Source organism: Cyprinus carpio, chromosome A3, assembly GCF_018340385.1.
Source record: "Cyprinus carpio isolate SPL01 chromosome A3, ASM1834038v1, whole genome shotgun sequence".
Lineage (NCBI taxonomy): Eukaryota > Metazoa > Chordata > Actinopteri > Cypriniformes > Cyprinidae > Cyprinus > Cyprinus carpio.
In genome coordinates, this window is record NC_056574.1 from 8,206,205 (window position 1) to 8,232,027 (window position 25,823).

The 25,823-nt window shown below is 34.0% G+C and overlaps 2 protein-coding genes, 1 long non-coding RNA gene and 2 other non-coding genes across 5 annotated transcripts; all 5 read right to left on the reverse strand.

Annotated features, from left to right (window-relative positions):
* Nucleotides 1-6,361: 6,361 nt before the first annotated feature.
* Nucleotides 6,362-12,887, reverse strand: LOC109091437. The gene is made up of 13 exons (XM_042732254.1): nt 12,456-12,887; nt 12,226-12,312; nt 11,947-12,039; nt 11,576-11,647; nt 11,292-11,405; nt 10,684-10,818; nt 10,212-10,295; nt 9,824-9,922; nt 9,649-9,732; nt 8,770-8,865; nt 7,861-7,959; nt 7,492-7,520; nt 6,362-6,457 (listed from the first exon to the last, which is right to left on the reverse strand). The coding sequence occupies exons 2-13, from the start codon at nt 12,290-12,292 to the stop codon at nt 6,362-6,364; spliced, it is 1,068 nt and encodes a 355-aa protein (XP_042588188.1). The 5' UTR covers nt 12,293-12,312; nt 12,456-12,887.
* Nucleotides 12,888-13,996: 1,109 nt separating this feature from the next.
* Nucleotides 13,997-16,155, reverse strand: LOC122134163 (junctional adhesion molecule-like). Its single transcript, XM_042717220.1, has 3 exons — nt 15,639-16,155; nt 14,402-14,746; nt 13,997-14,316 (listed from the first exon to the last, which is right to left on the reverse strand). Exons 1-3 carry the CDS (start codon nt 15,715-15,717, stop codon nt 13,997-13,999), a joined length of 744 nt encoding a protein of 247 aa, XP_042573154.1. The 5' UTR covers nt 15,718-16,155.
* A 6,719-nt stretch (nt 16,156-22,874) lies between these two features.
* LOC109075640 lies at nt 22,875-24,100 on the reverse strand. The gene is made up of 5 exons (XR_002015232.2): nt 23,949-24,100; nt 23,770-23,848; nt 23,406-23,448; nt 23,243-23,292; nt 22,875-22,970 (listed from the first exon to the last, which is right to left on the reverse strand). It is a non-coding gene; the product is annotated as an uncharacterized LOC109075640 (long non-coding RNA).
* LOC122139139 lies at nt 23,048-23,117 on the reverse strand. Its single transcript, XR_006156012.1, has one exon. It is a non-coding gene; the product is annotated as a small nucleolar RNA R38 (small nucleolar RNA).
* LOC122139140 lies at nt 23,525-23,601 on the reverse strand. Its single transcript, XR_006156013.1, has one exon. It is a non-coding gene; the product is annotated as a small nucleolar RNA SNORD49 (small nucleolar RNA).
* Nucleotides 24,101-25,823: the final 1,723 nt, after the last annotated feature.

Sequence of the window (25,823 nt, forward strand, 5' to 3'; positions counted from 1 at the left end):
TTGAGGGTCTTTACAGCACAAACCTCTCGCTTAATTCCCTTTTGAAGCAAGTGGTTTGTTTGTGTAATGCGACACTGGTTCTCGTGTTTTAAACCAGTCTGTGCATGTCACACTAAATCATAAAGCCTTCCTGGAATTTAACAGATTTTACATGTTTTCACACCAATTTAGTATGTAATGTGATAAAGTCTGTCAAACACAGAAAATCTTCTAGAAAATAACTTTCTTTCTCGGTATAATAAAAACTGAATCTGAAAAACAAAAAGTTGGTTTATTGTCTGTAATAGTCATCTTATAATGTCATGCAATGATTAATGGTTTTGTGTTAGTCATATTATATTGTAGTTTAGTTAGTGAGCCTGGTTGAAACATGAGCCCGAATTCCACAGAAAGGCAGGATGTTGTAAATCAACTCCCAGCACCACAGTCTGATAACCGACTCTTTTCACAGAACAGGCTTTCAACATTAACACCATTAGAACAATTATTGACAATTTCAATTCGAAGAAGAGATTGTGTCGTAATTTGGGGCAAGTAATCCGAGAGAGATGGACAGTCTGACACTCAGAGAAAACCAGATCGTTGGATTGACTTCCCCCCACCTAGCAAAACAGACTGAATATTCCTAAGGAGACCTGTTAACCCCTCTGGTCTCCACAGGACATACCTTACTCCCCCAGAATGGCACAGAGCACAATGCCTTCCAATGCATATATGCACCAAAATGAACTCAAAAAAGACTTCTAAATGGATATCACCGTCCATTGCTTAACTCCATATCATTTATGTAACCGACACATTGACTTTTAATCATCAATAGTTTTCTCTTGAGCAATGACATAAATGAAGATCAAATTTCATTTAATCAAACTTCATTTTCCTATTTTTCTCTGAGGCACCAGTAATCCAGAAAAGCCCAGCTAACCCAGACTATAAAAAATCTTTAAATAATAATTATGGAATAAAATTCAAAATTTGAGCTACCAAGCCAAAAATAATTAGACCAGAGTCATAATTATGATGATGAGAAGAAAACTTGCATTATGATAAATCAAAGCTTATGAGATAAGTCATTAATTATGAGACAAAAATTCATAATTATGAAGATAGGGAAAGCCAAAATGTGAGATAAAAACCTCAAAACTAGAGTCAAATTATGAGACAAAACCCTGAATATGACCGTTCTCAATTATTAGCTAAGTTATAAGTTAAGTACAATTATGAGATTAAAAAGTTAAAATGAAATACTAAGCCATAATAACAAACAAAAAGTCATACTTGTGACATAAAAGTCTAAATGAAATACAAGCCATAATTATGAGATAAAAACCCGAACCTAAAAAAGTATAATTATAAGAAGTCAAAATTATATACACCATTCTTAAAATAGCAAATTAAGCGATAAGAGGCCGTAAAACCAAATAATGAAAAAAAGTCAAAATGAACTAAAAAGTTAAAAATATGACCATCAAAATTAGACGGTGGACATATTTATGACATAAAAAAGTCTGACATTTTGGTTATAATGACCTTCCATGATGACTCTCAGTTTTGGTTTACCAAAACCTTTTTTTTTCTTTATGGTGGAAATAGGCTTCAGCCTCACATGTATATCATAGAGATTTCAGAAGAGAATCTCAGAATTAGTAATTGATCCAAAGGAGCAGACTGCCACCACATTTTATTTTAAGCTTACTAGATAAGAGATAATTCGGTCCGTTTATTTCTCTTATGAATTCAGAGAAACCTCTGAGACTAAGTTGATACTAACTAAACATAAGTGAGAATACAGCCAAAGAAACTTCTTTAAGTCTTCTGAGATGTGACCATTGACATAAAAACATGTATCGTCAGTATATTTGCTGATGAAAACTTTTGGTTCTCTGAGCGGGACATGGGGACTATAGAAAACACAAAGCACAATGTCCCAAATAATAGTCCAGAAAAACACAAGCTGCTTTTGAACATGAGGTTTATGCTCAGATTCATGATATTTTGTCACTGAGGATCTAACCCGCCCAAACTGTACCTGAGAGAGAATCAAGAAAACACAGCTGCACCTTGCGAGGGAAACTCGAACCACAGGCGTCCTTTCCAAACTGCGTCTACATACATCTATGCATTCAATCCCAGGGTCCAACAGAGTCCGGCGAAAGCCAGATCCACAGCGTAATATGCCGACTCACACGAGAAGCAGATTAAGTTGCGTTGGCAGTTTGTTTAGATCTACAAACCGGGAAAAATCTTCTAAAGTCCATAAACACACAGATGGAGGTCCTACAGGAGACGATTGGGGCCTGGATGAAAACGGACACCTTCCACCAAAAGAGTCCCATTATCCTAAACAATAAAGGCACAAACAATCATTTAAAAAGCACTATTGGAAATCTGATAAACTATTATTTATGTGAGTAAAAGATATTGTAAAACTAATCATGCAGAAATGTACATTCGTACTACTCAAGCTCATAACATTCAGCCCGTTACCAACCTGCATAGGGCCTTTCGCACCGCGTTTAGGTTCCCAGAAACGAAATGTACAGTTAATAAAGTACTGGACGATTTTGCGGGAACTGTTTCCCAGTACATCGTTAAAGGGTGCATTCACACTGAGAGTGTTGTATACTAGTAAGTGACCTGAAGCCGGCGACAGCGAAATCATTTGCTACACGGCGTTTAAACAACGTAACAAAAGAAAGAACAACCTTAACACCAGGCGGAGGGAGGCGCGTGGCAGAGCTGTGTTAGTGGGTCTCAGGGTTTCACAATAATGGGAAACATGGACTGTCGACGTCTACTAAAGCGATGTTAAAGAACGGAAAGGAGGACTAAGAATCTCAAAGGACGACTGGCAGTGATAAATTGCTCCAAGTGCCGGGAACTCAGCATCCCAGGTATATTCATCACTGCGTCATACTTGCGAAGAAGTTGACAATGTATACAGTATGTTACACAGCGTTTTTAACTACATGGTGGGTGAGGCCGTTTTCAACAGCGTTCACCAATCAATTGTCTACTATGTCACGGTTAGTACAGTTGTGTGGTTAGACCCGGCTCCAGAGTAGGAAGTTAATCTGGTTCTCGAACAAAAGGCAGTATGGTATACTAAAATCGTTACCAAGTTGGTGGTGGTCGAAAATGCCCAAACGGGGTCGTCCCCAAGTAGCGCTCTCGGTACTATCGAAAAGGTTCTGAGTGCCAAAAGGCACCCTTATTAAGACCCAAAGATTAAACAAACTATGTTCCTTAGAAAAAGACACAAAATGATGAATAACTGACAATAACCAAGAATACAGACACAAAATTGATAAATAACTGCAAAACAACATTTTGTCCCGAACTTGTGATTCATGATTAATTTAAGCCAAATTTGCATGTATTTTGTGTTTTGTTTTATATTTTTGCTGAAACCAACTGAACGTTTTGCTTTTAGAACAATAAAATTCATCATGATCTAGGAAATATGTTTCTCAAGAGTGATTTTAATGATGTCCTGTACTGTATAACACTGAATAGATATAAAAGATAAATGGTCATAACAGACTAAAAAAACTTGAATAAACTAGTAACTTACTTAATAGTTTGCTTTAATAGGTAAAAACCTTAATTCCAGCGTAGCTAGTAATGAATACAATATGTCATGATTGATATACTAATGCTGCTTAGAGTTTCCCGCAGCAAAAAACCTGTTAATACGTAAATAAACCCAAATGCTGGGATATTGACTGGCACAGACCGTTTTCCCATTTCTCTAGGCTTTAAATGTTTCAAATAAAAACCGCCGATTTCCGGTTTTTTCTGACAGTGATGCAAATACTGTGTTAATGAAAAACTCTAAATGTTAAAGCCCTGCTGATAACTGTTTGATTTACTTCAATTCAGTTTGAGTAATGGTATGCTTGTATGAAAAAAGCTTTTTACTTTTTAAAAAAAATATTTTTTGAGCTCCTTCATAGAGTGTAAACGCTTTTAAAAATTGTCTGAGATTTTTAAAAAATTTTTCTTTTAAACAAAATATTCATGCAAATTGATGCTTGGGAAAAACTGCTTTTCAGGTAAAAATCAAGAACAGAAAGAGAGCGACAGTCTCCATCTGCTGGAAGTCAACTAGTTATACACAGCTTACTACTTTTCCCTTTTCAAAATCGAGAAAATTGCACAAAATATTACATCTCAACAATAATAACAAAATATAGTTTAATAATTTAATAATATTATTTTATGAGTAGCAATAATTAATGATAATTTGTAAAAAAAAAAAAAAAAAAAAAAAAAAGTATTTAAAATGAGTGGAATGTTTCAAAAACTCTCTTAACTTTCTTTTAAATTATATTTAACAAAAATTAAACCTTTTTGATTTTGGACCTTCAAACTTTAGAAATAGACTGATGAATCAGTATCCTGTGACTCACAGTTATGTAAACTACAATTCCCACAATGCTCTAGAAATTATACAGTTATAAAAACAGTGTTTTTTGTTTCAGAGAAAGGCTGTTTACTTCACAAGTGTCTGTTGTTTAAGGCACAGCTTGAAAATTAGTAATTTATTCACGTCATTGTTTTTCTCATAGGCATCTTAAGTATAATTAAATCTTAAATATAATTTTTAACTGCAGATAAATTGTAAAAATGAACCTTAATTAATAAAATAAAGATGATCATTGATAATAAACAGATTAGTTGTTTGTTTGTGTCAGATAAATGATCCGGATGCTGTTTTGTGGAGAAGATTACACTTTCACAAAATGGCACTTCATGAATTTATAACATCGCTCAAGCCTCAATGACTTTCTCTGCAGAACACAAAAGATATTTAGCACAATAAAGTGAATGTGCCACACATTACAGTTTATATGATTTTGGAGTACAAAACATGATGGGAAAACCATGAAGATTCAGCCCTTGACATTATACCAGGGTTATTATCCTTAACTAAAACTAAAACCATATGAAAGATTCATTACTTTAAATTATAATGATAATAATAATAAATAACTGAAATACAATAAAACAGAATAAAAAAAAAAAAAAAAAACGTATTTCAGCAAGGTGCCAAGGCAACATTTGTGATTTTTGTTTAGTTTAAGTACTAAAACAACTAAAACTAAATAGGCTAAAAAAAAAAAAAAAAAAAAAAAAAAAAACTATATAGACATTTAAAAAAAATAGTAAAAAGGACAAAAGACAAACAAAATTTCTAATACTTTGAATTTTTAAAAAAAAAAAAATCTAGTTTAGTCTTGTTTAGTCAACAAGGTTGTGCACCATTATGTAACAAACTTAAACAATACAATTTATTGTATTCAGTGGTCATTTAATATCTTTTTTTTATTATTATTTTTATTTTTATTTTTTAGAAATCTACAGATAATCTCATACACAGAAGAGCTCCTTTTGATTTTATGAAAAATGTCAGTCACAACTTCTGCTCCAGTGTAAAAAAAATAATAAAATAAAATAATAATTCTTAAGGTAAACTTTTATAAAGGGTCATTCTTGGATTTCTGACACTGAAAACCTGAAGCAATAACACACGAGAACCCAAATTTATGAATTTTAAGGCAGAATTTATCAGAGCTAATTCAGCCTTCAGAAACATGGTTCAGGCGTAACACACCCAAAAATAAAAAACAGAATCACTAAGAGCAACATAAACCAGATTCACACTGTATAATGCTTTCTATCTAGATCACACACACACACAGTGTATGTATGTATAGAAATAAAAAATAAAAGGTAAAAATATTTACAAGTATACACGCAGGTTTCACTTTACACATTTATGGTTCCCTTAAAAAAAAGAGCACTGCGTTTTAGCACTGAATGAGATGTGAAATGTAGTGTGCATCTAATAGTGTATATTCTTTTCATATAGTGTTCATATATGCATAGAAACTGTAAATGACATTAAACCAACTTGAAATCAAGTTGAATTTTATATAACTTGTGAATGTTGAAATCGCTCATCTTTCTTTGATGAGTTCAAGTAATGTAAAAACATAAGTTACCATGACTTACTGATCATATCATTTTTTTTTTTACATATATTCTGCATTGTAAAATATCCAATGAGGAATCACAGAACTGCAAGGTAGTGAAGCACAAAACTTCAAACCTTCAGTAATCGCTGTAAATTACCAAAACACTTAAGTTTCCAAATATTTTGGCACCACTTTAAATATTCATTACATTTAAAACAAACTAACAGAAGGCTGGTCTCTCAGCTTGACCTGTGAAGGGACTCATTAACCTTTACTCTGAGTAAACGGTGACGTAAATCTGGCAGGATCTTGTTCTGTCATTGTAATGATTGCTGAAGCTCTGAATCAGGCTGCATCTCTCTGTTTCTCTCATCCTCCTGTTACTTGTTTCTTTCTGTGTGTTTTAGAGGTTTATGTTTTTCTTCTTTGGTCTGGTTCTGGTTTGATAGATTGTGTGGAGTTCCTGCGGCCTCTCTCTGCATTCAGGATGAGACACACGAGTTAAAAAATACCTGCAAAAAATATCTTGTAAAGTCGTACAGGTTTGGATTGACAAGGAGAGTAAATAATATTCAGCATACTGGAAAAATGTTCTGTTGTTAATTATTTGCTCATTAACTAAAAGCTGCTTGCCTGAAGAACCTACACTGTAAAAAATGACTGATTTTAACAGTAAAAGACTGTTAATAAAAAAAAAATGCTACAGTTAACTGGTTAACAGTAAGTTTCCATACTATATTCGGTGAATAAATGTAGTTACATTTAATATAATTTCACAGTAAAATAGTGTTAAAAATACATTTTTTGGAAGTGAAAAAGAAAAAGTCATTGTTTAATTTAGTGACAATATTTGATATAGTCATATTTTATGTTTTTTTTTTTTAAATAACATGATTCTTCTTAGTTTTTTTCTCATCAGTTGTGTACAGTAGGGTTTAATCTTACATCTGATGCTGTTAAATTAATGTTTATTGCATTATTTCAGTATTGTGTGTCACCATGATGGGGATTAGTGTTATGTGAATTTGATTAGTAAATGACACTGTGCACCACCTATATATAAGTATTTCCATTGGATGAGCATTGGTTCATCATGTGACTCATCACCACCAGTTTTTGGTGGTTATCAGTGCATTACAATGGTTCAAAACAGATATTAGTACTTCAATATGTTGGTTTATTAACATTACATCAGTTAATGAAATACAGTATTTTATTGTGAATTTAAGTTAAGTCTGTAAAGCCTAAAATGTTGCTACCATATTTTTTACGGTGAAGTTCTTGTGACCACAGCTGCTGGTATTTTACCATAAATGTCACAATTTGTTTGTTTTTTACAGTGTGGAAAAGTGCGGTCACATCATGATAATTTCATCTATAATGCAGGTTTACTTACAAATCTCAAATTAATGCAACGTTATACATAAGATCCGTTTGCTGTAAATCCCATATTAATCAGTATCAAATACATATCAAATCTCATATCAAACTTTAAATATATGATACTAACCTGGAAATGCTGCTGAAACGTTTTAATGTCTGTGTGAAGAACAGTGGAAAACATATTTAGTGTATCAATGAGAAATCGATCAGTCTTAGCTGAAGCACAGCTTTGCTAAATTCATTACATTGTATAATGGCTGATTGTGGATTTAGAAAAAAAAAGAAAGTGCTATTAGATAATCTACGACTTCAAAAAGCTGAAATGTGTAATTTCTGCAATTTTAAATGTCCTGAACATTTTCAAATAAAAAGTCTATAAAAAAAAAACAGATTTACAACACATCAAGACAAACAAACAGAGACTGAACATCAGCCCATTAGATTTCAAGGTAATTACAAGTGATGGCTTATAAAAATAAGTCTAGTTTATACTCACAAGGTTCGAAAATGATTAAGAGCAGCACAGAAGAGACAAAGAGGCATTCGGAGGAAAAGACAACTTTTCTCAGATCCTCCATCGCACGCTCACCATCAACTGAGGATTCAAGATGCTACAGTGAGTACAAAGTTGGATCACTCTAAACCACACAAACTCCTCTATTTGTAAAGTGTGCTTGTTCTGTGATAACTCTGCATTCACTTTAACATTTCACATATTCTAGTATAACACTCTAAAACAAAAATCAAGTGTCAAAACCCACCAAGTGTAGAAGTTCTTGAATGACACCGGTGTTTTGCAATGAGCTCACGTCACATTAACATGATGTGACGTCAGTCTTATAAAATGTGGAGATGGGAACATAGTGTAATTGTAAAAGATGTAGCCCTAAATATCGAGTCGAGTCAAGCTTTCCGCTACATGTGTGGACATACAGTGGAACAAAATGTCATGTCTCACAGGACCACGGTGCTACATAAATAAACATAATATAAGCATACAACACTAGACATAAGAACAATGTTTAAACCTATACATAACTAACTTACTGAAAGCGGTAATCTAACTATACATATACTATATATAGTGGACTACACATATACATAACGTAAGACAGACTATACAAGTACTTTACATAACTGTGCATGATATTGTGCAAAAGAGGTATTTAAGGTTAAGAAGCAAATAGTGCAATATGATTTGTGGTGCATTCACAAGTAAACATTTGTTAAGTCCTTATGAAGTTCTTGTAACATGGAGTGTTTATAAGAAAGTGTCTGGTGCATTTTGAGAAAAAAAGAGTGTGTTTTGTTTATACTGTTGTTATCGCACACCTTGATTCGCATTAAACTGATTCACTTCCTCTGAGTGTTCAGAGGGATGTTAAAAGGTTGTGTGTTAACTTACCCACTTTCATGATCAGTTCTGTCATCAGTGCAACAGAGTTCACTAGAACAACACCGACAGATCCAATAAGGTAGACAACGCGCCTAAAAGGAAGATCTGGAAGGCAGATAAAAATGTAAACAAATAAAACAGGTATAAAATTTTAAAAATGTTGCAATAATTAAATAAAAGTAAATAAAGACAATGTAAATATAAAAAAATAGTACAATACTTAATAAACTTGCAGTGAATGGGTGCCGTCTAAACAGCTGATAAAAGCATCACAATAATCCACAAGTAATCCACACCACTCCAGTCTTGTGAAGTGAAAAGCTGTGTGACTCCATCATTAAAATGTTTTTAACTTCAAACTGTTGCTTCCTTCTAAAATATAGGAGGAAGTTTTATAATGGATTATGGACTCGTATTTTGGCCAGAAACAGTGGTTTAAAGTTAAAAACGTCTTAATAATAAATTTGCTTACACACAGATTTTCTCTTCTCAAGAGATTAACTGATGGACTGGTGTGGTGTGGATTACTTGTGATGCTTTTATCAGCTGTTTGGACTCTCATTCTGACGGCACCCATTCACTGCAGAGCATCCATTGATGTGCAAGAGATGAAATGCTACATTTTTCCAAATCTGATGAAGAAACAAACTCATCTACGTCTTGGATGAATTTAATTAACATTTTAATGCATTTACCAAATTTTAATCAGTCTGAACCTGAAGCAAGATCTGCGCTGGGAAATTCTTGGCAGGGAACTGACTGACCAGGGTCAAACCAGCATTTAAGAAAAGCTTAAATGACCCAGACTCTTAATGTAAGAGGAAACCATCTTGGAGAATATAAAAAAAAATCTCACAAAAGATTATTAAAAGTAAATCAATACTGTACCCAGGTCATCAAACGAGTGCTTCAGGACAACTATTCCCCAGAGACCTTGAAGAAAAGCAGCTACGCAGACCCATCCAACACAATCTGCAATTGGATCATATTTGAGGAATGAATAAACACTTCACAGTATTCACTTGAATTGGGCATTTTTATGTAACTGTGGCCATTATTGTACCTTTTTCTTTTTCCAGCGCTATGAGGTAAGAATACACCATTATGGCATTTACTGTTATCATGAAACTTAACCACGCTGCTCTCCTGAACAAGGGCGAACCTGAAAATGATGAAAATGTAAGAATGTTTATCAAATTTCATATAGCAGTAAAATATATATATATATATTTTTAAACTTTGTAAAGAAAAAACAAACAAACAAACAAACAAAAACAAAAACAAAGGAAAGAAAGCTGCAGAACGAGTTGGAAGATTTGGCTTTTCCTGAAGATGACATTTATTTGTTTTCTTATTCAACAGTAAGTAATTTAAAATCATCAAAGAGAGAGTTATTCGTGTCAGTTTCATTGATTTAGCCTATCTATGAAAGTAATTCATCAAATACTCACACTGTAGTTTTTCCACACATGCTTTGTTCCAATCATATCTTGTCAAAGTTAAGAACAGTGGAAACACTCCAAGAACAAAAAGTGCTGTGTATAGAGAGAAAGTTAAGAAAGGTGTGAGAATTGAGAGAAAGTTAAAAAAAAACATTTAGTAGGCTAGTTTGTGCTCAGTTATATAGATTTATTATCTTTGATAAACCTATATTTTCCGGGGAAAAAAAATTTTATTTATTTATTTTTATTTTCTATGATAAATTTATATTGTATTTTGAAAGAAATGAAAATGTTCATTTGTAAATTTTTTTTTTAAAATGTGTTTTAAATGATTTATGTGTGGTGGTTTTTTTTTTTTTTTAATTTGTTTTTTGATTTTTGTCAGGTTTTTTTTTTTTTTTTTTGTTTACACGAAAATGTCTCTATACGTCTCACTTAATACACACAAACAAATCCAAAAGGTTTATAAAAACTTTTTTACCTCGTCTGGCAGCTCCAAAAGCGTAGAACAGGAAGATGAGTTGTAATGGAGGCAGAACATCATGACCGATATCAGAAACCAGGTCTAACACAACATGTATACGGACGTCTTTATATGTGATGAGTTCTGCCAATACTATATCAAAGAAAAATAAATGTTTATATTCCAAATTATCACAACTTGTTTTTAAAAGAGCTATAAACTATACGACAGGGACAGAGAAATACACTTGACTGAATGATATTAAGTTGGCATAAAAATATCCTCGATAAGAATAACCCAGCAATAAAGTAACTGCATGAAATAAGTTATCACACAAAAATAGTTTATTCTGTTGGTGTATTGTGTGAACTTTGAAGCATACTAATGATTTACATGATAGAGTTTAAATTTAAGCTGAAATCTGTGTTACAATTAAATGAATGACAGTAACGTTTATAAAGAAGAACAGAATCAAATGGACAATATACAATGTATAATGCTTAGATTTCTCTAAGAAATGTTTAAATAAAATGATTAGATTAACACTGCCGAGCTGATGAAAAACAATTTGATATCATTTGCTTTTGCAGCATGGTTATGGCTAAGAACGATACAGAAATACTTACAGAAAACAATATTGACGATGCATATCAGAATCATTATCCCAAAGAGGATTGTTATCAGGACTTTGTCAGATTCTTCATATCTCAGGCTTTTTTCCCAAAACGATTTAAAAAGAACTAGGACAAAGGAAGAAATGTGCAATCATCAACAATTACGTTATGCTATTTTTAAACAAAGTTACACAAATGCTGCTGATTGAGCTTAACTTGTACTGAACCCAAAATACTTCATTATTGAGTATCAGTATCCTATCATTTGATATGGTCAAATAATCAAATTTGCCTACCTGAATGAACAACATTTGTAAAGAGGGAATATTGTAGATGAATGATGCAGTGCACAACTGTTTCACGACTGCCTGTAAAACAGAACTACAAAACATCAACTACAACTCGAAACAACTACATAATGTATGATGTGATTAAAACAAACAAATAAACAAAAACACTTGAAATGGAAGTGATCCTTTCAAAAGTAAAATTAAGATTTTTTTTTTTTTTTTTTTGAAAGAAGTCTGTTATTGCTCACCAAGACTCCATTTACTTGTTTAAAAATACAATAAAAGCAATTTAAAATAAGTGTTTTCTATGTGAATATATGTTAAATGCAATTTGTTCCTAAGATTAAAACAAATTTTGTTCATAAAAGTGAACAAACCTGGGAAATGTTTTGAATGTGGGGATGCCCATAAGAGAAGAAGAGGCCTCAGAAAATAATGAGCACAGCAGGCAACAGTCTCACTCAGAAATCCTGGGAGGAAACAATCAGTGATTTTAATATTAGGGATGACATCCCAAGGAATAAACTGATTTTTGTTCTACAAAACCATGAATGAATCCATTTTATAGTTTAAAATGAAGCTAAATTAAGAAAAAGTTATAGTTTCTTAAAATGTTAGAATGCTAGATACATAATTATTACAGCTGAGATACTCACCTTCAATAACACCCCAGAACAAAAAGGCAAAAAACATAAAAAGGTTTGGTACAGTGACTACAGACATCTGAAGAAACAGGGCTTTAGCTAGAGAGAAAATACATTTCAGTCAGAAATGTTATTTAAATAATTATTTAGCATATATAAGTTGGACTGAAAATGTCCACTTGTTTGAAGTCATAAACCTAATTAAATATAAACAAATAAGAATAGTTTCTGTGCAAACATACTTGTGTTTGATGATCTTTGTTTTAGATACCACAGAACAGACAGCACCAGAGCAGATCCAGATGCAACAATACAGAGAATCAACACAATTATGTGTAAAACAGAGAAACCTGTGACACACAAACATTACATTGATTTCACTTATTAAAGGAAAATCATTGCACAACTTTCTCTGTATAGTGAATAACAATGCATGCGGGAAAACTTAGTATTAAAACACAATTTTGTGGTTTTAAAGTGAGAACAGTGTGGTGCTAAAATGCTATGGTGAGTTGTTAAGCAACAGCCAACCAATTATCAAGTGTCTGCAGTACTAGTCTCATTAAATATTCATGAGCATTGTACATTCAGAGAAAATGTATGTACCAAAAGAAAAGTTGGTTAAAGGGTTAGTTCACCCAAATATGAAAACTCTGTCATTAATTACTCACCCTCATGTCGTTTCAAACCCGTAAGACTAAATTAAGATAGTTTTGATGGAATCTGGAGCTGTCTGACCCTGCATAGACAGCAACACAACTGAAATGTTCCCAAGTCCAGAAACGTAGCAAGGAGATCTGTAAAATAATCCATGTGACATCAGTGGTTCATCCGCAATTATACAAAGCTACGAGAATACTTTTTGTGCACAAAAGAAAAAAACAAATAATGAATTTATTCAACAATTTGTCTCCTCCGCATCACCCTGGATCACACCGGATCTGTTTCCTGTTGTTGTGATTTGATCTGAACGGAAACAGCGTATCGGCGTGACGCAGCTGACACAGAACAGCATACGTCCAGCAGATATTCTCCAAAAAAGGCACTAGGGTGATGCGGAGGAGACAAATTGTTGAATAAATTTTTTATTTTTTGTTTTTTTTGTGAGAAAAAGTATTCTCGTAGCTTCGTATAATTGTGGATGAACCATTGATGTCACATGGATTATTTTACAGATCTCCTTGCTACGTTTCTGGACTTGGGAACATTTCAGTTGTGTTGCTGTCTATGCAGGGTCAGACAGCTCCAGATTCCATTAAAACTATCTTAATTTGTGTTCCGAAGATGAACGAAGGTCTTACAGGTTTGAAATGACACAAAGGTGAGTAATTAATGAGAGAATTTTCATTTTTGGGTGAAATAACCTTTTTAGAAACGGAATCAAAAAGAATATTAAGAAATCTTTATTACCTCTTGAGTTACAGGCATACAAACTTTAGAAAAAAGTGCATGTAAAGTCACCAGAGGCATACAATGCAACAAAGATACCTACCACCTCTGTATAAAATCTTTTTTCTAAAATTCTAAAATCAAATTTCATTTTTGTCACCCTCTAAAAAAATATTCATTCATGGCATTAAATATTTGGACATTCATCACTATTTGAGCTTTTCGTTCTTCAGAAAAAAAAAAAAAAAACTCAACACTGAGCATGCAAATGACATCTTCATTTAACTAAATTTGTTTGTCTCGTAGATCATTGTAAGTTTTTTTTTTTTTTTTTTTTTTTTTTTTTTTTTTTTTTTTGCTCACCCAGTTTTTTTTTTTTTTTTTTTTTTTTTTGTTAAAAATTTCCAGCAAACACTTGACACATGTAAACTCCTTTATCCTCAGTTCTGACACTCTTCAGTCTGAGAGAGAAGTTTCCTTTGGGGATTTCAGCAGTGAAGAAATCAACTCTGTGTCTGTATCGCTCATCTGCAGGAATTATTTTATTCTTTTCAAAGACCAGAACCTGGATGATTTCATTTTTATCTGTTTTCCTCCATGAAACTTCATCAATCTCTTCAGGTGGGATATGAGAGTCTGCAAAGCAGTTCAGAGTGATGTCCTCACCCACATAAGCAGATACAGGATGATTGGAACCTGATACCATCAGATGCTCTGGAAGAATACACAAAATATCAAAAAACAACAAAGTGAAATTAACTTATAAACATTGGCCAGAACTCAAAAGATTTTCACTCACCAACTGACTTAATTTGAATGAGAGTTTCATCAGATTCCTGCTCGGTGTAAACCTTACATCTGTAGAAACCCTTATCTTCAGCTCTCACATTTTCCAGACGGAGGGAGAAGTTTCCATGTTTAATTTTATCAGTGAAGAAATGAGCTCTATCATGATAATCCTGATACTGAGCATCTGGTCGACTCTCATAATCTTGGAACACATGCACTAAAGTATTGGCATCGGTTCGTACCCAAATCACCTTCAGTCCTTTCAAAGGTAAGGGATCATCAACATAACAGGGCAAAACCACCGAAGATCCCAGAGGAACAATCAGAGGACCAGAAGGACCTTTCACTAAGAACCCTAAAAACAAAATAGAATGCATTCAGAAAAGAGAGAGATGAAGGAAAGGTTACATTTGAAGTCTCTATTATTTTAATACGTTCCGCTATTCATGCTGTATTTGGTATAGGCTACATATAGCCTACCTGTTTTGTGATGCAATCTCTTCATGCCTTAAAGAAAGCAGCCCAGAAAATGGAGCGCAGTTAAAAGAACACAAAACTAGAGCTATTTCGTATTGCATGGCGGGAAAGTACTTCTACTTATAGAAAAGCTCTAAAAACTGCTAGATCTGCTTACTTTTAGTCTCTCTTAGAAGAAAACAAACACAACCCCAGACATTTATTCAAAACAGTGGCTAAATAAATGAAAAATACATCATCAACAGACACAGACCTTTCCCAGCACCACAGCATTAATGACTTTATGAACTTCTTTACTTCCAAGATCAATACTATTAGAGATAAAATTCTAACCATGCAGCAATAAGTCACAGTATCACATCAGATAGTGCACTATAGATCCCCTGATGAACAATTTCACTCATTCTCTGCTATAGGAGAGGAAGAATTGTATAAACTTGTCAAATCATCAAAACTTACAACATGTATGTACTAAAAGAGGTGCTTCCAGAAGTCATAGATCCTCTTCTGAATATTCTAGCTGAACTGGATGATGACATCACTGAATCATCAATGAACTGACTTTAGCTCGAAAAAACTACTCTGTTATTGTCGTCTTGCATTATTGACTTCTTGCATCTATTTTCCTGTTTAACACCGTAAAGCTGCTTTGACACAACCAGTATTGTATGAACCACTATAAAATAAAGGTGACTTGACTTAAAAAAAAAAAAAAACATATTACAAGTATTCAAATTGGTATATATTACGTAAATGGATACTTTACTTACCTTCACAGATCATAAATAATGCTGCCACAAACATGCATTTATGTAAGTGCAAGTTGAAATGCAAAATCACGCAAAACATTATTTATCTGTTGTAATTGAAAAACAAAGCTGTTTCAGACATTATGTGAAGAAGCACCTGCACGTAGAGCTATCTTTGCTTTCACTTTCTTTACAAAAAACTTCCTGTAACTATGTGGGGGGAAGGGCGTCAGAAAGAGTGTAAGCAAATAATATTATGATGAATGTAACAAGAAAACATTAAAATAGAAAAGTAGTTCTACATTCAGCCTCAGAAACTGGTCAGAAACAGATTAAATGGAAAAAATGCCTATAGACATCACGAGAAATACGAATATGAACAGTAAACTCATGAAAGGAACTTGAAAAACTTGTTCAGGTGGTGCTGGTGGTGTGGTGTCATGACTTCTGACGAAGTATGGCAAGCCGTTGTAACATTTAATCTATAAACTGCACTAGTATCTAATTTAACGTTACTAGTACTTATTTTTTTAGATACTAGTATCTTTTCCATTAAGTACTAGTACTTATTCATTAACTACTAGTGCTTATTTTTTAGGTACTAGTGTTACTTATTTTTCTAGTGTCTTTTGTAAAGTTACTAGTACTTATTCATTAGATACTAGTACTTATTCATTACTAGTGCTTATTTATTAGGTACTAGTATTTATTCATTAGATACAAGTACTTATTGATTAGATACTAGTACTCATGTATTAGATACTAGTACTTAATTCAGTAGTGACTAGTAACTTTTATATTGTTTATAGTAACAAATTTAAACTTTTGCTATTGACTTCTATGGGGATCCGTCATTGAGATATCAACTATTCAGTTCTGACTAGCATGTATTCCACTAGAGACTAGTACTTAATTTTTACGTACTAGTAGTTATTCATTGGGTACTAGTATGTATTTTTTAGATACTAGAACTCATTCATTAGATACTAGTACCTATTAAATAGACACTAGTACTCATTCATTAGATACTAGTACTTGTTATACTAGTACTTATTTTTAGATACTAGTACTTATTTATTAGATACTAGTAATTATTCATTAGGCACTAGTGCTTATTTATTAAAAACTAGTGCTCAGTCATTAGATACTAGTTCTTATTTAATAGATACTAGTACACATTTATTAGATACTAGTACTTATTCAAAATGTACCTAGTACGATTTTTTAATTTACTAGTACATTTTTAAATTGAACTCTACTGTAGCCATTTTTTACTAGTCATAACATAAGATGAGTAAAAAAGCAGATCTGACTAGTAAGATAAGAATAGTTACTAGTAGTAATTACAAAAGGTACTAGTGTCTAATAAATAAGAACTAGTACCTAATTAATAACTATTAGTATCTATTAAATAAGTACTAGTATCTAATGAATAAATACCAGTATCTAAAAATAAGTACTAGTATCTAATGAATGCTTACTAGTTATAATGAAATATATACTAGTTACTATTGCAATAATTACTAGTCAGAAATTAAAAGATGATATCAAAAACAGAATAACTACGAGTCCCTGTTCGTTTGGAGATATCTTCAACCTCATAAAGAACTAGTGAGAATGTATTTGGAGATATCTTCATTTAAACAGATCATTACATAAACATGGGTACCTCTCCACCATCCAATCAGAGTCCACATGGTAATACAATATGCAGAATGAATTTGATTGTTAAGTAAGGCTTACTGGCTTTGTATGCTACTAATTGGTTAGCCTACCATGAAAACACAAGGAAAGATTACAAACCTGTTGTCCATATATATATATATGTATGACAGTATAATGATATGTTTTAGTCCAAATTCACTTCACAACATCAGTCAAGTCTTTGAAATAACGTATTATTGTAATCTGTCATGGATTCATTAAACAGAATGAGGCAGAAATCATGCCACTTTATATTATTCAATACAGTGATAAAGGCTATATCGATTAGGATTGCATTTTAATATTTATTCTTATAAAAATACGCGAGATGGCTTGAAGAGCAGAGATAAAACCATATATTGTCATTGTCAACCTGAATGTATGTCATTGTTTATTTTCATCATGTTTCATCAGTAAAACGTCTATCTGCATGTTATTCAGCTACATCTACAGCGAAAGCTGAATTTCCTGGAACTTCATCAGTGAGTCTCACTTGTGGAGTTTCTGCACGAGGAAGAGTATGAATGAAAAATAAATTGAGTACTCATTGCTCACAAAACCCTAATCTGAGTAAAAACAGCTAAAATAATTACAAACTTTGAGTTAAACATTTGCAATTCTCCAGGGTAAAGAAGTGTGCTTTTTTATTTTATTTTTATTGCAGCTTTATTTGTAGCTACATTTATTATTATATTTATTCTTAAATACTCAGTTTTGTATATTATAGTGAAATAGTGTTATTACAAAAGTAATATTCCTTATTTTGTTTAATGTTTTTATAATAACCATAACCATTATCAGTTTTACTGATATATAAAAAACACAATTTTGGGCCAAATTGTGCAGCCCTACAAGTACAGCAAACCTGGTGTTTTATTTATTTTTTAAAATTTATTTATTTATTATTTTTTTATTAATACCTTTTGGATTTTGGGTGCCCTGTACAGAACATTAATGTAAAAACTTTCAGTGTCTGTAGCACCAGTGCTATATGCAAAAAAAAAAAAAAAAAAAAAAACATAGTTACCATACAGCCCTGGTATGATATTTATTGTTTTTACTGGAGGAAAAATAGGAAACTAACAGCTAATAAAATTGGTGTCTTATCTCCATCCTGCCACCAGAGTTCACTCGATGACCAACAAACACATTATTCTACTATGTCTACGAAATTACAGTGTTTACAAAACTGACAAAAATACGTTTTCTATGTGATTGTGTACAAATAATTGTTTCTTTTCTATTTTTTTTTCTCCAAAAAGTACATCCATCTCCTTGTTTCAGTTTCCTGTTTAATCTCTCCCCTATATGTTGCTGGCTCATTAATATTCAACATACGATTACCATACTGGGCAGAAATGCAAATTTAAAAAGTACTAGTATCTATTAAGTTCAGGATATCTCTGGTCTAAAAAGTTACTAGCAACTAAAAAGTAAGTACTAGTTCTATTTTTTCTTAACAAGAAGAGTATAATTAAATACTAGTCACTATTGGAATCAGTACTAGTATCTAATGAATAAGTACTATCAGCTTTACAAAAGACACTAGTAGCTAAAGAATAAACACTAGTACCTAAAGAATAAGCACTAGTAGCTAAAGAGTAAGCACTAGTACCTGATGAATGAGTACAAGTACTTAATGGAAAAGATAGTATCTAGAAAATAAGTACTATACCATGAAAAAAGATACTAGTACGGCCTACTAGTACGGCTTATAGAGTGTTACAAAGTGTTACAATGGCTTTCCATAGACGAAGACATTTGTCAGCACGTTAGAAGTCGTGGCCTTGGGAAAGTCGTGCCTAGTGGTAAGAGAGTTTGACTCCTAATCCTACGGTTATGGGTTCGACTTTCGGGCCGGCAATACCACGACCGAGGTGCTCTTGTGTGTGCACTTTGGATGGGTTACATGCAGAGCACAAATTCTGAGTATGGGTCACCATACTTAGCTGTATGTCACTTTCACTTCACTTCAACTGAATAGCAGTGGGCACAGCATACAAATTGTCTGTTTGCTTGCGATTGCTGGAGCTTGTTTGCCGAAATATGCAGAATACAGCACACAATGTGGAATACTGGCTAATTTTTTCTTTCATAGTTTTCTTTTAAATATTAAAAATGTGAACAGAATGCTCTCTCTCTCTCTATATATATATATAGTACTTCATTACAAACACACCAATTGCATTTTAAAGGAGTCCTATTATGCTCTTTTACAAGGTCTTGATTTTGTTTTGGTGTTCTAGAACAGGCTCTCATACTAGGTTGTTCGAAAAACATGTATTTTTCACATATTTTTGATTATCACAAAACCTCTGTGATTGGTTAGCTGGGCCAGTGTGTTTTGTGATTGGCAGCATTTGGCACCTAGTCGGGAAATGTCATGCCCCTTACCATAGCCGCCTGCGAGCTTCAGTGTAAATATTGCGTCAAAATCAAATCAATTTGAGCGTGATTTAAACCCGGATGATTGTAACCACTCTAGGGTGCTTTCACATCTCTAGTTTGGTTCATTTGGTCCGAACCAAGGGCAAACAATTATACATTGTAGCATTTTTCAGCTTTTTTGGTTCCTTTTCACACCACACTGATTGCTTTGGTCCGAACCAGTTGAAACGAAACAAAATGCAGTCACATGACAACATCCACATCACTCATTGGACATGACGTATTTCCTAAACTGCTTTTCGATTGGTCAGAATTTATGTGCGGGAAAAATTCCAACATAAGAGGAAAAGCCAGCAAACAACACGGAGACAACACAGCTATGGAGAGAGACTGACTGCGCGGGCATGGTTTTGTCCCTGGCCATAATCTATTACATTGTTTGTATACACCACAATATGCAAACAATAGATTTCTATAATGAAGCGCGGATGCGGCTTGAAAACAACGTTCTAATGCACTGCAAACGGCGAGCGGGCATCGCTCGTAACTTCAAGTGGAGGCGTGCATTAATCACGAGCTGCCATGCTAAAGTGCAAACTGTCAACAAACACTTCCTCATCCCATAATGCACAGCGCAGCTGACTACAGCAGCTGGTTTAGTCCAAAAATGATCAGTACCTTTTTGCAGTTGGGTCTGTTCGAGGTCGGATCACGTTCTCACCACAAACGAACCGCTCCCAGAGTTCGTTTGAAAGCGTACCGAGACCACCTCTTCAAGCAGGTCTCGGTACGCTTGTTTGGTCCGCCTTTGGTGCGCACCCGAGTGCGATTGCTGCTTTCACACCTGCCCAAACGAACCGCACCAAAGGGGGAAACAAACTCTGGTACAATTCAACCGAACTAAATGAGGCAGGTGTTAAAGCTAGCGTGTCTCCTACATAGTGATAACACTCGTTGTCTTCTCTAGTGCAGCTCAACCAGGTCTCGTCCCATTCGTCGATCTTTGTAATATCTCAAATCCGAAAAATGTGTTTTAGTCCAAACGAGTCATTCGTTGTAGTTTTTGAAAAAGTGATTTCGGTTTAATAAAATATCTCCTTTTGAAGTGGACTTTGAACTTTGTAACTTGGCAGATCTTTTTTATGCTCAAACAGCAACATAACAAACAAACTTAAGTTGAAAAAGTATAATAGCACCCCTTTAAAGCAACATTAACAGCTGACAAAAATGAAGCATGAAGTACCTTTGGAATATTTGATATTGTCTGCAATTGAAACAACTCAAAAGACAAAAAGATTGGCAGGGATTAGATTTAGGTTTTTCTTCCATTTGTGATTCAAGTCAGACTTTTTTTTTGGCCCCATTATGAGACCTATATAACTCACAGAATGTTTTTTTATATATCTGACAAGTGATCAGTGTATCAACAGGGTATATACAGGAATCATGGAGTAAAATTTAATCCCTTTTAAGACCTTTTTAAGACTCTTTCCATACATTTTAAGACCTCATCGCCACTCCAAGTTTTAACCGGTTACAACGGCGACACTTTACCTTACATTTACTATTGGCCTATATTGATTGTAAGATAGCACAACTAAACAGACCGACTTTGTGATAAATCCTTATCAATACAACATAATTCAGAAGGGTGGGAACGAAGCACAAGATAATTAACTGAGTGACTAACCAATGCAACCCAAGAAACAAGAATTAGACCAATAAACAAAACAACTGACAAAACTTGAGGAAAAATAAAGCTCTCCAAGCTGATGGGACAATGAGTTCATACAGTATATTCAAAAGATGTATTTGTAACATCAGCTCTTATAACTGTCTGCAAACCATAGCTGTTTTGTGGAACACTTCTCATGACAAAGATCTGACTGATCAGACAGTTTACCTGTGATTACGGAGTGCTTGATTTGATAGTGTCAGTACTGCACCCTGATCAAGTGTGAATGATCATGGTAAAATAATGATCACAACTATTACATCCTTTTAATTGTGCATCCCAAGCCAAATGCGGTAAAAAAAAATTACCATGTCCCAAAAATAAAAAGGTCATTTCCATCCCTAAAATACATATTTTACGGTCACTATTATACACATTTATCATAAACACAGCTCAAATGCTTCCTACTAGTTTGGCCCAAAACATTTAGCACAGTTTTATTACAGGTACAATGCAAAATGTTTCAGTGCAAGCATTTCAACTAAATGTAATTTATGCAATATTTCAAACCTTTAACCCACTGGGGAAAAATCAACCCATTGCAACAGTTTAAAGGCAGCCCAATTTCGTATAAAAAACAACAACAACAACCCTGCATCCAACATCAGCTGCAGAAGTCAGATTGTTGATGTTGAAGGATTTTCTCCTCAACAGATTGCGAGCTTATGGACAAATATAGATGTGCTCCCTTTACACAGTGCACGCGCGATCGCGAAATCGAAAGAGAACTGCCCGCGTTTATTTCAAAAGGGATTTAAATACCCCACAGATTGATAGCGGCGCCACGATGCGCTAAAATGATACAATATTAGAATGTTTGCGGGAGCGGATTCAAAAATCGCGGGAGCGGATGGGACTGGGAGCATGCGGTAATGGTCAGAAATTCAGCGAGAGAGCGGGATCAACAAGCCTCGCGCTATCACACAGCAGTGCATTCAGTAAGTGAGCGCGCTAACAGATGACGTCAAATCTTGCGGGATAACATAAATAACCTACACAGAACCCCACTATTCGGACAAATATACATAATGAAAAGATGATACAAAATTTAATACTTTGGTAAATGGCATTTAAGACTTAAGGCCCTTAATTTTCTCTAAATTGATTTATCAACTTTTAATACTTTAAGACCCCGCGGACACCCTTAAGTATCTCTAAATATGCATGTTAAAATCCACAGTAATTGTAGAGAGCTGCATAAACCACTAAAATCATTAGTCCTATAATACTTGAACTTCCATTTGAGGTAATGCTTAGCCATTATTGCCTCCGCAACCATTTCCCTAACTAGGCAACGTCCCAGCCATACTAATGGTTTCTGCTCATTTCTCTAACAGGACATAGACTTCCTGCTGGAGGAGCAGGACTTCCTGGACACGCTGAAGAAAACTTCCAACGCAGTCTTTAACATGAGCACACAGAGACAGGAATCATTTTCATACGTTTTATTTAATAAATCTTGTAAAAAGACACTTCATGGTCTGACGTCAATCTCCAGAATTCATCACGGTCACCATGGAGCATTTCTGCACAATGAAAATGAGTCACATGTTAAAAGAATTTTATATAATTAAAATAGAAATGCAAATCTTCATTATGAAACTCAAGCCTCAGAATACCAAAATCCACATGTGTTTTTCAGACAGGGATAACTTCTCTCATCACAGGCTCGAATGAATAAACAGCGTCTAAACTGATCTTGGGTCAGACTGTTCCTTTATAAAAGACTATTCTGACCTAAAAATAACCAAGTTACACCATATAAGGCTGTGAATTTATAGTAAAACTATATACGTACAGCTCTCCATCCAGCTGAATCAAGAGACTTCATGGTGGTTTCTGCTCGATCTGTACAGAGAATACATGCATCAGATGGCTTCGGTCAAAGGTTTTGGATGCAGATTCATCTCAGGAAGATTCAGCCAAACACAAGGGAGTAAAAGTCTTGTAGAGAGATTTACCTGATCAGTGCTGATGAAGCAGCGTTCAGAATCAGATGCTCACCTGTAGAGAAGAGAAACATGTGATCAGACATCTGCGGTCTGCAAAACAGTGAAACATCTTGCATTTGCACGTTGTGTCTCAGACTAATTTTGCTTTGCCATCGTCAGTTATCGCATCAGACGGCACTTCCTATATAGCAGTTTCATCACAGAACACAACTTTATGATCAATACCTCAAACTAAGTCTTTCCTTTAGGTACAGAGAGACACACTGAAACTTCATAGAAGTTCAATGACGCAATAAACTACATAAATATAGAAAAATGCAATATAAATACAGCAATAACACTAAAAATACAAGAGGTATTTTGTAAAGCCCACCATTTCCGTGAACTGCGATTAATGATCGCACAGTAAACCATCCAGAAGATAATCACGATCTAGTCACATTATATCCAACCTGAAGACAGACAAAGGAGACTCGAGTTAAACAGTGACCGTCATGCGCTCAAAATAAGTCTAAGATTAATAATTAAAACAGCCTTAATCATCAGTCTTACATTTATCACGGTGGTCTGCACGCGCTGCGCTCGCCTCCTCGCGTGTAATTCGTTACGCACATGTTTTAATCGCGTTGAGCTCGCTTATGTAGCAGACAAAGAGCGAACATCCACGTGGCGCGCGCGAAAAGAGAGTGAGGAACAGCGAGCGGCGGGTTTTATAGCGCTGGAACGTCACGACCCACGTGACTGGGGTGTGTTCCATTCTGTAGCGCCCCCTCTGCGCCCGACTCCCTTCGAAGTTGAGATTTGGGGGGTTTAAAGGTGTAACGTTCGAAATGGTCATTCGGAACTGACTTATTAATACACGAATTCAGTTTGGAAGGACCCCACAGCATATCTATCATTAATGTTTCCCCTTCAAGTGCCCTACTAAGGCTGCATTAATGAGTTTTGCGCGCTGGAAATGTCATGTGGAAACCGTAAGGCGCGCTGGGAAAGTGAAGCGTTTTACAAAATAAAGGTACAAAATGATTAATTGATCATTCAAACATAGAAATCACATTATTGCTACTTAATTGTAATTATATTTTTTATATGTAATAGTATAATTGTGAAAAAAAGTCATTAATTTATCCGCTGCACATAAATATTTCCTTATTTATTTACAAAATAAAGGCCATTAAAACGAACAGACAAAAATATAATGAAAGTCACATAGCTACAGAAATTTCTATCTATCTATCTATCTATCTATCTATCTATCTATCTATCTATCTATCTATAGAGAGCTGGGAAGATCACTTACAAATTGTAGTCCCATACTGATTCCAAATCACATGACAAAAATTGTAGTCAGTTTACCATACTTTATATAAAAATGCAAAGAAAAAGAAAATATATTCCATTTGTTGTTATTAACAACATAAAGTGCATTAAACATTACATCAAAGTTTCCCAAACTGGGGTTTGTGAAGGAACTGCAGGAGGCTTGTGAGTTAAATGAAAAGCTAACAAACTAAATCATTAAAATGAAAATAAATAATTTTAAAATAACAATTATCAAAATAGGTTACTAATATATAATATATATGTGTGTATATATATATATATATATATATATATATATATATATATATTATATATATATATATATATGTATATGTGTGTGTGTGTGTGTGTGTGTGTGTGTGTGTGTGTGTGTGTGACCATTAAACAACATCAGAAAACCGTGAACATGCAAATGTAATACTCAATTAATAAAATATTGATTTTAAAATCTATGGGGTACTTCTAGTAAAATACAGTATATTAGGTGAAAGAGTTTGGAATCCCAAAAAGTTGGGAATCCCTGCATTACATGTAAGTAAGAAAAAAGTTGAGCATTTGAATGTGTTTGAAAAACAAAAGACTTCCGAGGACATAGTGATGCGGTTTAATAACCTACAGAGTGATCATTCAGATAAAAATGATTGTGTTCTTCACTAGCCTAGTTGATGCAATGTTGAAATGTTGAGAAAACACTTCTTAAAATTAAAATGACTTTTCGTAAATCCAGTGGTCAGATGCCTGAGCAGTGACTGATCTCTGTGTGAATGTCCACAAAACTGGAAGACTTTCTGAGTGTACTGTATATAGCTAAGCAGTGGTCTATTTTAGAAAGGAAAATTTAAAAGATAAAAGGGAGAATCAATAAATTATGAATAATGTATCTGCAATTGTGTTAATAATATGCGATCAGTAAAAAAGTAACTGTAGTCTAGCTGATTATGAGTATTTTAAAATGTAATTTAATCTATTTACAAGTATTTAATTTTTGGACTCTGTTTTCTCCGCTACATTATATTAAGAGTGAAGCCGAACGCCTTTAACGTAGCTATCCTCTTTCTGATACCGTGCACGACACACACGCATCATTGTCTGCCCTTTTTCTCT

Excerpts from the sequence above, each read along its gene's own strand:
- LOC109091437 (XM_042732254.1), bottom strand. The coding sequence starts at position 12,292 with ATGTCTGTAGTCACTGTACCAAACCTTTTTATGTTTTTTGCCTTTTTG. Across the intron at positions 10,296-10,683 it reads TTTTGGAGCTGCCAGACGAG|CACTTTTTGTTCTTGGAGTG; the intron begins GTAAAAAAGTTT and ends CTCTATACACAG. Across the intron at positions 7,960-8,769 it reads AGAACTGATCATGAAAGTGG|TTGATGGTGAGCGTGCGATG; the intron begins GTAAGTTAACAC and ends TTGAATCCTCAG.
- LOC122134163 (XM_042717220.1), bottom strand. The coding sequence starts at position 15,717 with ATGTTTTGCGTGATTTTGCATTTCAACTTGCACTTACATAAATGCATG. Across the intron at positions 14,747-15,638 it reads ATTATTTATGATCTGTGAAG|GGTTCTTAGTGAAAGGTCCT; the intron begins GTAAGTAAAGTA and ends TTTTGTTTTTAG. Across the intron at positions 14,317-14,401 it reads CATTCAAATTAAGTCAGTTG|AGCATCTGATGGTATCAGGT; the intron begins GTGAGTGAAAAT and ends GTATTCTTCCAG.